Below are 16,664 nucleotides of genomic sequence, written 5' to 3'. Positions count from 1 at the left end.
TTGCCACCGTTTGTCGCCAGCTCTAATTGAAAATGAATGACAGCCGGTCGCTTTGCATGGCTGTTGGTCTGAACGTAGGGTAACGTTTGACTATTTAAAGCCCACTGAGCACCTACAACTAGTAAAACAGCTTGTGATATTTACAACTGACACCTTCCTCTGAAATCTTTTATTTAGAGAGAGAAAATAAAGACCAGAAAGCCATTTAGCCGCTTTCATGCTCGCCATTCATCTCCTGCGCCCAAACACCTGCTAACAAACACACGAAACAGTCGCAGCAGTGGGGCCGCTGTCAGGTGATCAGCACCAGCCTTTGGATCCTCGTGCTCCCCGGCGAGGGCAGAAACTAGGCCAGGCCTCAGCAGAGTCGCCATCGCCGCTACGGCCCTGGCCGCGGGAGCTGAGCCGCGCGCTCATTAATACACTCCTGACAACAATGCGCTCGCCAGCCAGCCCGTGCGCCGATCGCTCACGCCCGTGGCCCCGTCACCGCTCACTGACATGGGGAATTAACCTGGGAGGGGTGAAGGGAGGCGGGAGGATGGGGAGGAGGAGGGGGTGCTAATAGGCTGAAATTAATCAACGATGCCTGATTCAACACAGAGGGGTGGCTGGAGTGCCAAACAACACCCTGTGAATGCTAATGGCGATCCTGTTAACTCTCTCACCCACTTAACATCTGCAGCCTTCTATAGCAGATTGAAACATGGCCTCTTCCTTCACCCACCTAGCTTTAGATGATGAACACTGTCATGCCTCAATGTGAGGAAAAATCTTACGTCTGTTTTTATGATGCCAAAACTTTCAGTCTATATTGATACCAGGAAGATTTCCTACTTAGTGGTACTGCAGCCTAATGCAGTGGTAGAAGAACTTAAATTATTTCCACCTCATTTTTAATGCTGCTATAAGTTTCTTCCATAACTAGGGATCATTGGGAGTCATGGGCTACTGTATAGCATAAAAGAAGTAGATAGATAGATAGATAGATAGATAGATAGATAGATAGATAGATAGATAGATAGATAGATAGATAGATAGATAGATAGATAGATAGATTAATTATAGGTAGGTAGGTAAGTAGGTAGGTAGATAAATGGATGATGGATGGATGGATGGATAGATGATAGGTGGGTAGGTAGGTAGATAAATGGATGATGGATGGATGGACGGATGGATAGACAGATAGATAGATGATAGATAGATGATAGGTGGGTAGGTAGGTAGGTAGATAAATGGACGATTGATGGATGGATGGATGGATAGACAGATAGATAGATAGATAGATAGATAGATAGATAGATAGATAGATAGATAGATAGATAGATAGATAGATAGATGATAGGTGGGTAGGTAGGTAGGTAGGTAGGTAGGTAGGTAGGTAGGTAGGTAGGTAGGTAGGTAGGTAGATAAATAGATGGATGGCTGGATGGTTGGATAGACAGACAGATAGCTAGATAGCTAGCTAGATAGATAGATAGATAGATAGATAGATAGATAGATAGATAGATAGATAGATAGATAGATAGATAGATAGATAGATAGATTATAGGTAGGTAGGTAGGTAAATGGATGATAGCTGGATGGACGGATGGATAGACAGACAGACAGACAGACAGACAGATAGATAGATAGATAGATAGATAGATAGATAGATAGATAGATAGATAGATAGATAGATAGATAGATAGATTATAGGTAGGTAGGTAGATAAATGGATGATAGCTGGATGGATAGACAGACAGACAGACAGACAGACAGATAGATAGATAGATGATAGATACTGTAGATGATAGGTGGGTAGGTAGGTAGGTAGATAAATGGATGATGGATGGATGGATGAATGATAAATAGATGGATGGATGGATGGATGGATGGATGGATGAATGATAAATAGATGGATGGATGGATGGATAGATAGACAGATAGATAGATGGGTGGATAGATGGATAGACAGATAGATGATAGATGGGTGGATGGATGGACGGACAGACAGATAAATAGATGGATAGATAGATTACCCTGATTGCGTTACACTTCACCTTCACCAATACAACCCTCCACTGCTGACTGAGGAGCTTCGCAACTGACACACGCCCCCTCCGACACATGCTCAGTACAGACTACCTCTTCTCACCTGCACGAGCCGAGTTCATATTCGGATCTGGGATTGCCTTCACCACTGAGGAAGAATCTGATGCTCCCTCATTATTCAGTCAGATTATTGCTTAGAATTAAGGCACATCAGTAGGCAGCATTTTAAGGCATCTAAGAATTTAGACAGACTTCTTCTCTGGAGCACGTAGGACGACGCAAAATGCATCTATGTAGACAGAGCACTAGGTTTTCAGACAGACCCAATGTTTCATTTTTTCCCCCCCAACTGTCTCCCCAAATCTAGTCGTATCCAATTACCCTGAATGTGTTACGCTTTACCTCCACCAATACAACCCTCCACTGCTGACTGCGGAGCTTCGCAACTGACACACGCCCCCTCCGACGTGTGCTCAGTACCGACTACCTCTTTTCACCTGCATGAGGCGAGTTCATATGCCGATCAGCTATGTGCACGGAGAGCCACACCCCGATCAGCATTATTCCCCAACTCTGAGCAGGCGCCATTAATCAGCCAGCAGAGGTCGTAATTGTACCAGTTATGAGGAACCCTGGTCCGGCAAACAGCCAATCGTTGTTCATGTGGCCGGATGGCCAAGCTGAGATTCCATGTATTCGAAATCCCAGCTCTGGTGTGCTAGCTTAATCTTTATCTTAATCAGGCATTATTATAATATCAAATCAGAACTTGCAAGCCAAATCAATACCACATATCTTCTAAACTCATAGATTCCAATAATAGGTCCAGCTTCCTTGGTGGTGTGAAATATGTAGAAGCTGGCGAGTGTGAACAGCGGCAAGATGTGTCTCGCACCATCACGGGCCAACAATGGACTCCTTTCATCACTGGCCTCCTCTGATGGCGTGCTGGTGGCCCGTGTTCACGGTACAGCCGTGCCTCTGAAAGACCTCCTCCGGAGAAGCAGAACAATGAGCACTTCACAGGCTCGGAACAGCAGCCTTCAAACCTGCCAACACGCCATAAACGAGCCATTCTCTTACCACTTCACCTTCCTGACAATGCCAGGGCATTTACATGTGGGCAAACACAAATGCTAAAGACAGCACTGAAGAAAAGTAAAATGGCAATGTGTGGAAAAGACAAGACACGCGTTTCCCTCCGGCCAGATCTCGATAGGCCTTTCTTCAGACGGGACTTGTGGGGGGGATTAAAAGTGGGTCAGGAACAAACGTAGAAAGAAAGAGAGAGAGAGAGAGAGAGAGAAACTCACAAAGGAAAGAAGGGAGGTAGAATTCCCCTGACCAAGACAAATGGATCAGTCACAGGCCCTCATGCTTTCATCTGATCTCGGTGGACAGCTCAACCTGGGACACACGCACAGACACGGTCTGTCTCCTGGATACATTCTGTACGTTACCTGATCCACAAAAAAAGGCCACCTAATTTTAAGATTCTAGCACATCGGCAGCCGTTGGCTATACTGTATCACACAGATAGTACTAAATCCTGTCTGACCTGCCTGATCGTGAAACCAAACCGAAAGAAATGTACATTTAAAGGTTTTCCTGTTTGGCCGCTCAGGTGACGCAGCGGTAAAAACACACGCTGGAACCAGAGCTGGGATCTCGAATACATCGTATCGAATCTCAGCTCTGCCTTGCCGGCTGAGGCCGAGCGGCCACATGAACAGCGATTGGCCTGTTGTTCATATGGGCGAGACTAAGCCGGATAGGGTCTCTCTTTCATTGATTGATGGCGCCTGCACAGAGATGAGAAAAGAGTGCTCTTAGGGTGTGTCCCTCCGTACATGCAGCTAGGCTACACTGCACTCGTCAAAGTGTAGGTGATAAGATGCATACGGCATGATGCCTACGTGTCGGAGGGGGCGTGGGTTAGCTTCGGTCTCCTCAATCAGAGCAGGGATCGGCATTGGTGGAGAGGAAGCGTGACGCAATCGGGCAATTGCAGGAGCTAAAAAGGGAGAAAAAGGGGAGAAAATGCATATACAGTGTATCACAAAAGTGAGTACACCCCTCACATTTCTGCAAATATTTTATTATATCTTTTCATGGGACAACACTATAGACATGAAACTTGGATATAACTTAGAGTAGTCAGTGTACAACTTGTATAGCAGTGTAGATTTACTGTCTTCTGAAAATAACTCAACACACAGCCATTAATGTCTAAATAGCTGGCAACATAAGTGAGTACACCCCACAGTGAACATGTCCACATTGTGCCCAAAGTGTCAATATTTTGTGTGACCACCATTATTATCCAGCACTGCCTTAACCCTCCTGGGCATGGAATTCACCAGAGCTGCACAGGTTGCTACTGGAATCCTCTTCCACTCCTCCATGATGACATCACGGAGCTGGTGGATGTTAGACACCTTGAACTCCTCCACCTTCCACTTGAGGATGCGCCACAGGTGCTCAATTGGGTTTAGTCCATCACCTTTACATTCAGCTTCCTCAGCAAGGCAGTTGTCATCTTGGAGGTTGTGTTTGGGGTCGTTATCCTGTTGGAAAACTGCCATGAGGCCCAGTTTTCGAAGGGAGGGGATCATGCTCTGTTTCAGAATGTCACAGTACATGTTGGAATTCATGTTTCCCTCAATGAACTGCAGCTCCCCAGTGCCAGCAACACTCATGCAGCCCAAAACCATGATGCTACCACCACCATGCTTGACTGTAGGCAAGATACAGTTGTCTTGGTACTTCTCACCAGGACGCCGCCACACATGCTGGACACCATCTGAGCCAAACAAGTTTATCTTGGTCTCGTCAGACCACAGGGCATTCCAGTAATCCATGTTCTTGGACTGCTTGTCTTCAGCAAACTGTTTGCGGGCTTTCTTGTGCGTCAGCTTCCTTCTGGGATGACGACCATGCAGACCGAGTTGATGCAGTGTGCGGCGTATGGTCTGAGCACTGACAGGCTGACCTCCCACATCTTCAACCTCTGCAGCAATGCTGGCAGCACTCATGTGTCTATTTTTTAAAGCCAACCTCTGGATATGACGCCGAACACGTGGACTCAACTTCTTTGGTCGACCCTGGCGAAGCCTGTTCCGAGTGGAACCTGTCCTGGAAAACCGCTGTATGACCTTGGCCACCATGCTGTAGCTCAGTTTCAGGGTGTTAGCAATCTTCTTATAGCCCAGGCCATCTTTGTGGAGAGCAACAATTCTATTTCTCACATCCTCAGAGAGTTCTTTGCCATGAGGTGCCATGTTGAATATCCAGTGGCAAGTATGACAGAATTGTACCCAAAACACCAAATTTAACAGCCCTGCTCCCCATTTACACCTGGGACCTTGACACATGACACCAGGGAAGGACAACGACACATTTGGGCACAATTTGGACATGTTCACTGTGGGGTGTACTCACTTATGTTGCCAGCTATTTAGACATTAATGGCTGTGTGTTGAGTTATTTTCAGAAGACAGTAAATCTACACTGCTATACAAGCTGTACACTGACTACTCTAAGTTATATCCAAGTTTCATGTCTATAGTGTTGTCCCATGAAAAGATATAATGAAATATTTGCAGAAATGTGAGGGGTGTACTCACTTTTGTGATACACTGTATATATATATACGTACATACATATAAAGGTTTTCCTTGTTTGTGCATTTAGGGCGGGTCGGGCGTGTTTCAAATCAGCACTATTTCTCTACAGATAAAACAACTTAAACAGCATTTAAACAATCACGGCTTTGTGTGTTATCGGTTAACAGGTCAATCATTAACTTCCCTGCTATACATACAAAATCAAATATGCACAATCACACACACAAATGCCATTAAGTTTTAAACTTTATTAGCCTAATATTAATATTTGATTGCGCTCCATTAGCTTGTGTGGGAACTTCAGGTGAGTGTGACAGTCGGGGATGGCGACAGTAGGAAACTGTATAATTACTTTGATCTGAATTCCATTTCTGAGCTCTTTACTCCCTGTGCGTTCTTCACTCAGCTCGGTATTTAGTACCAACTTCTTAGTCAAGTGGCCCCACTGTGATTTTTTAAATATTAAATATTTAAAAATCTACTCCACTTTTCATTTTATTATAATTACGCACACACTCAGCACACTCATCTTTTCCGCAACAACGTCTGTGATTGGTCGAAAAAAAAAAAAAAAAGAGGCGTGCCATGAACACAAACACGGACGATTTTGAGCAGCGTCTCAACTGTGATCATCGGCTTCCTCCGAAATCGCATACTTCCATACTGAACAGTACGCAGGAGTGGGTAGTGTGTCCGAATACACAGCATTCATTAAACACCACGCGAAAAAGTACATATACAAGGTGGACCAACTAGGTAGGAGTGTACAATAGAGTGGACAGTGCGTGGATACGGTATTTAAAAACTCCAGCAGTGCTGCTGTGTCTGATCCACTCATACCAGCACAACACACTAACACACCACCAGCATGTCAGTGTCACTGCAGTGCTGAGAATGATCCACCACCTAAATAATGCCTGCTCTGTGGTGGTCCTGTGGAGGTCCTGACCATTGAAGAACAGGGTGAAAGCAAGTTAAAACAGTATGTAGAGAAACAGATGGACTACAGTCAGTAATTGTAGAGCTACAAAGTGCTTTTATATAGTAAGTGGAGCTGATAAAATGACAGTGAGTTTAGAAACAAAGAGGTGGCTTTAATGTTATGGCTGATCAGTATATGTGTGTGTGTGTGTGTGTGTGTGTGTGTGTGTGTGTGTGTGTGTTTTTCCACAGTTAGCTACAGGCTGGGTTAAGATGACAGAAATGCTCGGCATTCCTTCTTGTTTCAGTGGCAGTCTCGATTAGGAGAGCGGGTGGGAGCTGTAAAGGTATCGCAACTAGGCATGAACAATAAAATCATGTCTGTATTTAAAGATTTCCATTAAAAAAGTTTAAAGCTGGGGCGCCCAGGTGGCGCAGCAGGATATTCTCTCCGAGTTCAAATCTCAGCTCTGCTACCGGTCGGGTGGGTGCCCCCTAGCAGCATACAAAATTGACCACTAGTTTGCTAGGTGGGAAAAGACCAGACGAAAAAGTGGGTGAGGTCTTTAATGCTGTGTTAGTAACCTGAAGCGCCTGCGCCTGTACTCTCCGTATGCAAGACTGGCCTCAAATACAGTACATCCCTCATCAGTGGGTTTAATACTTTCAGCTACACCAACTGCCAACAGGTGTATAAAATAATTATATTTAAAAAATCATCTGTTTCTAATTTTGACACAATTTTAGAGACAGTTTAGACAATTTCCTTTTTTGTTTCACCAGGGCTGGTCCTGTGCACAAAGTAATGTCCATAAAGACATAATTGGGTGAGTTTGGTATTGTGAAAGACCAGTGGTTTGCAAACAGGCCTAAACTGGAATCGGAACACTGATCTCAGAGCAGACCTTCTCGTCCAAGATAGGTGTGTGACCTCACAATTGCCTTTTTTTGACTGAACGGGCACAGATTCCCACAAGTGAAAGGTTGCCATTTAAATGCCAATGGTGTTGAAATGAGGATGACGGTTATAAGTGAGGATGACGGTTATAAAGTATAAGTTAAAAGAAACGTGCAAAATTAGCATCCCATGTTAAAGGGTTTAAAGGGCAGTGGTAGCTTAGTGGGTAAGATACTGGTCCATAGATCAGAAGGTTACTGCTTCAGGCTCCACCACCACCAAGTTGCCACTGTTGGGCACCTGAGCAAGGCCATTAACCCGTAATTGTTTGCACTGTATTCACTTGTAAGCTGCTTACTGTGCTGTGAATGTATTATTTCTTGGTTTAACTTGACCTAAGAGTGAAGCCCATGTACAACGACTGTCACAGTGGCTTATTTCTGATGGTTAAAACATATTTATGGACTTACCTTATGATTTACTGCCACCAGGTCCATAAAAGCCAGTATCTTATCTAAGCCAATTAGCAAACCTGAGACAACCTTATAAATACTGCAGTTGGAAATGTAAAGAGATTTAGAAAGCCATAAAACGTGACATTATAAAACCATTAATAGAGGCTGTGCTTTCTAAAAACGTTCAGATTTCAAGCCAGCTAAGTTACTGTGTACTGTTAAGTTCTTACTAGAGATGGACCGATCGGGTTTTTTGGCACCGATTCCGATCTCCGATCTCCTTTCAGGGACAGGGGGGGGGGGGTTTAGCAGTAAATAAAATAAATAAACTTAAAAAGAGCCTCACAGTGAAGATAAACCGGAGCAGCGCCTGTGTGTGTGTGTGTGTGTTTGTGCCTTTAGAAGATACGCTTTGTTCACAGTATCGCTGTGATTCATTGATTCACGAGTCGATTCATTTTTCGCGAAGCGTAAGTTTCTCTTCTCAGTTATCTCTCCGTGTTTACTGTTATTAATTAAATGTCGTGGTTTTAAATAAACATCAGCTACTTCAGAACATTCTGTGTGACTCTCTTACATTAAAAAGCTTCATTAAACTGCTATTACCACAGATCTGTAACCGACCGTTACAGGAGCTAAAAGTTCAGCAGATGATCCTGAACTAACGAATTTGCTAATGAATAAACTTTTGCCTCTGATTGGCTCTGTAACGTTTTCTGTTCTCATCTACATCACAAGTAAGAACCGCTTACGATTTACCAAAGTGAACCAGGAGTTTATATAACGTGCTGATAGAATCGACTCAGATGTGACCGGGTTGAATTATCTTTTTAAAGTAAATATTACAATCAGCAAAATTACATCGTATGTATGATGCACAACGTTAATGATGTGGTTTCTGTACGATGGTTGATGAATGGTGATGTGATGGTTGGCGCTTCGTAGCTCAAAGTCTGGATCAATCCACTGAGCTGTTAACTTAAAATGATCTTTATATATCACACGATCGGATCGGCTACTTTTAGGAAATATCGGCCGATCGCCGATAGCATATTTTGATTAAAAATCGGCCGATACCGATTCATAGCCGATCGATCGTCCCATCTCTAGTTCTTACTGTACCAGGCAACCATATCACATCCACCTGTAGCTCTCTGTTACAAAGTATATACAATAGGGTGGGAATACAAGAATAAATATATTTTTTACCTAAGAGCAGCGCTAACACATTCAAACGACCATGCTTTTGTATTGTGTTGACATATGATTAGCTTATCTCTGATACACTCGTCATAAACAAACACTGCAGTTTTAACACCTGATAAGTGGAAGCTCCGCGTGCATTAGTGACTCAGAGTGGCTGATAACGCTAGGGAGGCGGATACGTGATAATAGTTCACGGACAGGTTATGATAACGTGCTTTACCAGCGAGATAGCGAACTCATTCTTCCCATACCTACTCACAGATGATGTGAGTTACAAATGTTCTAAAGGCCCAGATGTTCAGCGCACAGCAGCAGGTGGGAGGAACCCAAGGATGTGGAAAGTAGTCAGCGACCTCCTGTTTACTTCAGGCCGAATCCATAAAGCGGGATAAAGAAGCACAAGGAGCAGTCAGTGGTGCATGAGACGCAGACATATGGTGGAGACCGGCGTCCAGCTGTTCCGCCGTCCTGGGGTAGCAGTAATGAAGCGGAGAGAGCGTCGAACAGACCAGTGTCTCATCAGCTGCATCTCACTCTGAAAATCGTTTGAGGTCTCTGTATCACCCTGCAAGCGCCTGTTTCAAACAGCGCAAACGTAAAATCCAGTGGTTCGAGCTGCTCTGTTACTGGGCCATTCCATCAAATGTGTACTGGTCAATCTCAGGCAACTTTGTTTCATTTTTACAAGGTTTCTAAGTGGAAGATAATAATAAAAGTATTTTTTTTAAATGCATTTTCTCCCCTTTAGCGTGTCCAATTGCCCAATTGCATCGTGTTTCCTCTCCACCAATGCCGATCCCTGCTCTGATTGAGGAGAACGAAGCTAACCCACGCCCTCTCCGACACATGGGCAGCATGCCGTATGCATCTCATCACCTACACTTTGACGAGTGCAGTGCAGCTTAGCTGCGTGTACGGAGGGACACACCCTAAGAGCACTCTTTTCTCCCCTCTGTGCGGGCGCCATCAATCAGCCAGCAGAGGTCGTAATTGCACCAGTCATCGGCTTAGTCCCGCCCATATGAACAACAGGCCAACCGTTGTTCATGTGGCTGCTCAGCCTTAGCCGGCAAGGCAGAGCTGAGATTCGATACGATGTATTCTAGATCCCAGCGCTGGTTCCAGCGTGTGTTTTTACCGCTGCGTTACCTGAGCGGCCAATACTGTGGTACTTTGAAACTCAACGTCAATTGGTTCTGGGAGTGGCGTTGAGTTTAAAAGACGTTGAGTTTCAAGGTATTTTTTTCCATAAGGATGTATTAGAAACCTGTTAATGCGTTCCATGGTCCCGTGAAACTGCATATATTTTAGGCTAATGTAAAATATTGGGGTTGTTTTGACACTTATACACACTGAAAATAATATAACAAATATAATATAAAAACAGTTCAAATTAATAAAAATACAATAAAACCTGCACTATACTTTTACTTCTTTATTGTTTCCTTATGCTTCTTAATCATGGAGATGCTTGATCTTGGAATACTGTATTCCGTTCAGTAAATGTGCATTCACATGAGAAGTGACAAAACCGCTTTTGCGCTGCTGTGCCGTTATTTCCTATGGAATATGGCGGTGCACAATACTTAACGTAACTTATTGTAGTAAAACAACAAGCCAGGAATTTCATTAGTAGAGAGAACTTATGAGCAGCAATAATTAGGAGAAGTTTAGTGTTCCTGAGTCATTCTTCTAATACATTAAGCCACATCAAGCTTTTTTTTTAACGATAAGCATTTTAGACTCTCTATGAAAAGCTGATTCTCTCAATTTCTCAGCACCCCGAGCTGTAACACAAGTTTAAAAGTGAAACAGTAGGAACATCCAGCTAAACACAGACACATGTGGAGCTTTCAGTGTGAATCTCACGGTTATTCCACACAAATGCAGATTCGTCTCATTTTCGCACTTTGATGACGTTCTTCAATGGTCAGGACCCCCACAGGACCCCCACAGAGCAGGTGTTATTTAGGTGGTGGATCATTCTCAGCACTGCAGTGACAATGACATGGTGGTGTGTTGTGCTGGTATGAGTGGATCAGACACAGCAGCGCTGCTGGAGTTTTTAAATACCGTGTCCACTCACTGTCCAATCTATTAGACACTCCTACCTAGTTGGTCCACCTTGTAGATGTAAAGTCAGAGACGATCAATTATCTATTGCTGCCGTTTGAGTTGGTCATCTTCTAGACCTCCGTCAGTGGTCACAGGACGCTGGCCACGGGGTGCTGTTGGCTGGATGTTTTTAGGTTGGTGGACTATTATTAGTGTTTATAAACTCCAGCAGCATTGCTGTGTCTTATCCACTCATAGCAGCACAACACACACTAACACACCACCAACATGTCAGTGTCACTGCAGTGCTGAGAATGATCCACCACCCAAATAATACCTACTCTGTGGTTGTCCTGGGAGAGTCCTGACCATTGAACAGCATGAAAGGGGGCTAACAAAGCATGCAGAGAAACAGATGGACTACAGTCAGTAATTGTAGAACTACAAAGTGCTTTTATATGGTAAGTGGAGCTGATAAAATGGACAGTGAGTGTAGGAACAAGAATGATTGGGCTGATCATTGTACATTTATACATATAATGTCCTGGAGACCGATACAACAGAATGGCCCTACTCCTCTTTCTTCATATAGTGCAGAAATGTCAAAATTCAATAAGCTCCAGCACCCTTAACTACACGCCGAACCGAGCCATTACGTGTTTAAATCCCATGACACTTGTAGTAAAAAGTCTGGATGAAAAGAAGAAAAAGCTTCAACTCACCGTCAGCCTGGATTAAGATCTGAAGCTTTATTCCCACAAGCGTCCTCAATTAACCCTGCCAACAATACAGCTGAGAGAAACGGGTGGCCAACCCAGAAGGCAGCGTGTTTAGATACGTGGCTTGTTAACAACACACTATCACTTTCTCTAAGAATCTGATAAACAGCCACTCCAAATATCCAACTCACAGCAGGGGGCAACTCAGTTCATCCAAAAAATTAAATCCCCCAAGCTCCCGGAGATGCACATCACTACATACACTTATTAACCCTGTATAACACCCCTTCACTAGCCATTCCACACTCTCCCAAAGTAATTAACTGGGCCTGCTAGCGGGAGATTGCTGCACTGCCTAGAAATGAACTCGAAAGTGAGTGATCATTATGGCTTCTTACGCTCTTGTCAGTGCACTCTAAGTGCCGGTCCCAAGCCCGGATAAAAATAAAAAGGGTTGCGTCAGGAATCACCGTGGCTGTTTGTTTCCCCTCAATTTTTATTTAGTTTTCACAATTTAAAAACATTTATTTGTTTATTTATTTATTAGGATTTTAACGTCATGTTTTACACACTTACATTCATGACAGAACAGTAGTTACTCGTTACTGACACACGCCCCTCCGACAAGTGTGCAGTGGCCGACTGCATCTTTTCACCCCCACGAGGAGAGGTCATATGCGGATCAGCTCTGTGTACGGAGAGCCACACCCTGATCAATGGATTATCCCTCGACTCCGTGTAGGCGCCATCAATCAGCCAGTAGAGGTCGTAATTGCATCAGTTATTGTTCATGTAGGTGCCCATCCCGGCCAGATGGCAGAGCCGAGTTTCGAACCTGAGCACCTAGATCATGTTTTTAAGTAATAATTAATGAGCATTACGAATTATTATAGAATCCTGAATTTTGAATGCGTTGGACAGTTCTTAACCCGATTTTAGTCGTTTCAGCAATCTCCTTCTGAAACAGATTAAAGTCTTTTCCACGACCACAGGATGTGTCTTTCGACATGGTTGTTTAACAAATGAGAAGCTACTCACTGCATCAGTTAGGGTTAAATAACTTGTTGCCAGCTGAAACATAATCACCCATGCAGTAATTATCCAATGGGAGGCTTAGTTAAATCCTTTTTTTTTGGCCAGGCAGTGTATATATACATTTTTCAACTTGTATAATATAAACTTATGTCCTTTAACACAGCTTATATTTTCTTTTTAGCTTTATAATAGGAAAAAAGGGTTTTACGAGTGTATTTGAGTGTTTGAAACAGTGCAGACTTGTACACCTGCTCATGCTCTTACCTGGAGAGTAGAGATGGGCGAGCTGACGGGCTCCGGCGTGCTGAGGGCCCCAGCGGGGTGCGCTACTGCGAGCGGCCGCTCCGTGCTCGTTCCCGTTCGGGTCCTCTTCCGACATGGAGCGCTGCTGAATATCCGTCTCGGACAGTAACGCTGCCGCCATTGTGCCTCGTCACCTCGTTTTTCCTCACGTATTCATAAATGTCTGCGGTGTGTGTGTGTGTGTGTGTGTGTGTGTGTGTGTGTGTGTGTGAGAGACAGAGCAGCAGTGCTGGACAGTGACAGACACACCTTCACTCGGAGCCTAACTTACTAACAGTGCTACACAGACCCGGAACAAAAACAGCTACACACCGAGTGGTCCGTCCAACAAATGAACACCCGTCACACGTTTAAGCTTATTTCTTCTAAAATACTGATAAATAGACGCCAAACAGTTCAGTCTGATTTCCTAAAACTACCCGAAGTGTGTTTCTGCTTAATAACTCTCAAAACATGTCCTCTCTGTAACTGTACTTTTCTCTGGTTAAAGATGCTGTAGATGTGTTGTTTAGGGAGCGTCTAAAAAGTTACAGTTCAAGTCTTGAGATGTAGTATTAGCATAAGCCGAAAGTAAACATTTAGAAACATTTATAAAACAAATAGTTCCGGTCCTAAAATCTGATTGGCTGAGCCGCGTTCGAAGCCGTTGTAAAATCCCCGATAAACGCACACCTATGACCACCTCACATCATTCCATATTAATACGCCACTGAAAAGAAGAAGTGAATGTTATGTTCGCCCTCATGTTGCCTAGCAACACTGTTAATCGAACTACCTTGCGTCGCGGAAGAATGCTTTATTGTAAGTTTATACACAATAAATACACTTATGAATTAAACATTGTTGTATTTATTATATTTTATGTTGACCGCCGTTTTATAAAAGCAATAAGCCACTCGAGACCGTGCGTTACTGCTATGATTTTAGCACGGGAAAGAAGTTTTAGGCACTCCGCTTCGCGTCGACGCTAAAATCACAGTAACGCACGGTCTCGAGTGGCTTATTGCTTTAATAGAACACGAGAGGGAGCGTGTTATCGCGAATAACATCACAGCCTCAAGTGTTCTTTTGCTTTTATACAACAGCTTTTACAAAAGAAAGAAAGAAAATAAATCAAAGAAGCCCTGAATTTCATATTAAATATGCTTTAATATTGACAATACCTTCTGCCAAAAAGTAGTTCCACAACGAATATAAAGTTTAACACTACAAAGCAGACATCCCAAGTTGCAAAAACTCATTTTAGGGAGGTAAGAACAGCAAGAAGAAGAAGGCAAGAAACTCCGAAGGGAAAAAAAAGAAATAAAATCCTCTCACACACACCAAAGGATATGGGTGATAATAGAACTTCTAGGAGCTGCTAACTGGGCTATTAAGCTAACTATTCGCGTTACAAACACATTAATGTTCCCTACATAGTAAACTAGATTGTGTATCAGATCACGGATTTATGTTCCCTACATAGTGCACTAGATTGTGTATCAGATCACGGATTTATGTTCCCTACATAGTGCACTAGATTGTGTATCACTAAAGCATTTCACTGCCAGTTGTACCGTGTATGACCATGTATGTGACAAATAAACCTTGATTTGATTTGATTTGATCAGATCACGGATTTATGTTCCCTACATAGTGCACTAGATTGTGTATCAGATCGCGGATTTATGTTCCCTACATAGTGCACTAGATTGTGTATCAGATCGCGGATTTATGTTCCCTACATAGTGCACTAGATTGTGTATCAGATCGCGGATTTATGTTCCCTACATAGTGCACTAGACTGTGTATCAGATCGCGGATTTATGTTCCCTACATAGTGCACTAGATTGTGTATCAGATCGCGGATTTATGTTCCCTACATAGTGCACTAGATTGTGTATCAGATCGCGGATTTATGTTCCCTACATAGTGCACTAGACTGTGTATCAGATCGCGGATTTATGTTCCCTACATAGTGCACTAGATTGTGTATCAGATAACGGATTTAAAACGTGATCGGGAATAAGGTCTGTGTCGCCTGCGTGCGGGTTTGTGTGCATGAAGCTTGTCGTTATTGGCAACGCGTCAGCGGAGTAATACAGTTGTGGTGTGAAAAGGCCGTGCTGTTATCACGAATATCAGCACAGTTAGAACGCTTCTCAGCCAATCAGATTGTAAGGTCGGAACTACCTGTTGTATAATCCCCGATATACGCACACCTATGACCACATCACATCATTCCATATTACTACGCCACTAAAAAGAAAAAGTACAAACTTGATTGAACACTATTTTAAGTCATGTACTATACATGTAAATGTCCAGATTAATATAAACAGTAATCCTAATTATTAGTCCAAGAAATAGTGTAATAGTGTTTGTGGAGGAATGTTTATTGCGAACGTTTTGTTCGCCCTCATGTTGCCTAGCAACACTGTTAACGGACTACCTGATTTCGCGGAAGAATGCTTTTTGTACGTGTTTTTGTAAATAATAACATTTATAAATTAAACATTGTTGTATTTTATTATATTTTATGTTGACCGCCGTTTTATAAAAGCAGTTATTGCTTTATTATACACCTCTTCTAAAATTATCATGCGTTTTATAATAGTCTTCCACTTTTCCTAAAAGGAGTCCCCTTAATGTCCGCTTAATGAATACGTTTTTAATAATTGTTGGGTTGTCATAGCCATCTTTGTTTTAGTGGTTTTATTTGACTTATATGTTTATATGTTGGTGCGTATGTATATTACACTGCCTGGCCAAAAAAAAGGTCACTGTGGGAGGAAACCTGACACAGTCATGGACAATTTAGTGTCTCCAGTTTACCTCACTTGCATGTCTTTGGACTGTGGGAGGAAACCGGAGCATCTGGAGTAAAACCACGCAGACACAAGGAGAACATGCAATCTCCACACAGAAAGGACCCAGACCGCCCCACCTGGGGATTGAACCCAGGACCTTCTTGCTGTGAGGCGACAGTGCTACCCACTTAGTACATGTCTTCTTCCTCGGCCTTTGTCCTGTTCGGTTGCGGGGTCGGCTCTCTGCGGATCATGATCCGCTTTGATTTGGCACAATTTATGCCGGATGCCCTTCCTGACACAACCCTCCCTATTTTATCCGGGCTTGAGACCGACACTACGATGCACTGGTTTGTGCATCTAGCGGCTAGGTATCTATAGGACAGTTCAGTGTTTCCAAATTACCTCACTTGCATGTCTTTGGACTGTGGGAGGAAACCGGATCACCCGGAGTAAACCCACGCAGACACGGGGAGAACGTGCAAACTCCACATAGAAAGGACCCGGACCGCCTACCTGGGGATCGAACCCAGGACCTTCTTGCTGTGAGGCGACAGTGCTACCCACTTGCATGTAAAGTTGAAAAAGTTTCTTTAGTTAAAAATAAATAAAGAAGTTTAGTT

The 16,664-nt window shown here is 43.4% G+C and overlaps 1 protein-coding gene across 1 annotated transcript in view; it reads right to left on the bottom strand.

Moving 5' to 3' along the window:
• The window catches only part of si:ch211-212o1.2 (uncharacterized protein LOC492735 homolog), a 41,891-nt gene extending 28,396 nt beyond the window's left edge, over positions 1 to 13,495 (bottom strand). Inside the window, exon 1 of the mRNA XM_063004699.1 lies at positions 13,214 to 13,495. Coding sequence (XP_062860769.1) covers positions 13,214 to 13,373 — 160 coding nt within the window. The 5' untranslated portion in view covers positions 13,374 to 13,495. The remainder of the gene's footprint in view (positions 1 to 13,213) is intronic.
• Positions 13,496 to 16,664: the final 3,169 nt, after the last annotated feature.

The sequence above is a fragment of the Trichomycterus rosablanca genome, chromosome 11 (assembly GCF_030014385.1).
Source record: "Trichomycterus rosablanca isolate fTriRos1 chromosome 11, fTriRos1.hap1, whole genome shotgun sequence".
Taxonomy (NCBI): domain Eukaryota; kingdom Metazoa; phylum Chordata; class Actinopteri; order Siluriformes; family Trichomycteridae; genus Trichomycterus; species Trichomycterus rosablanca.
The sequence above is the reverse complement of the archived record's forward strand: the minus strand, read 5'-3'. Positions and strand labels throughout refer to the sequence as shown.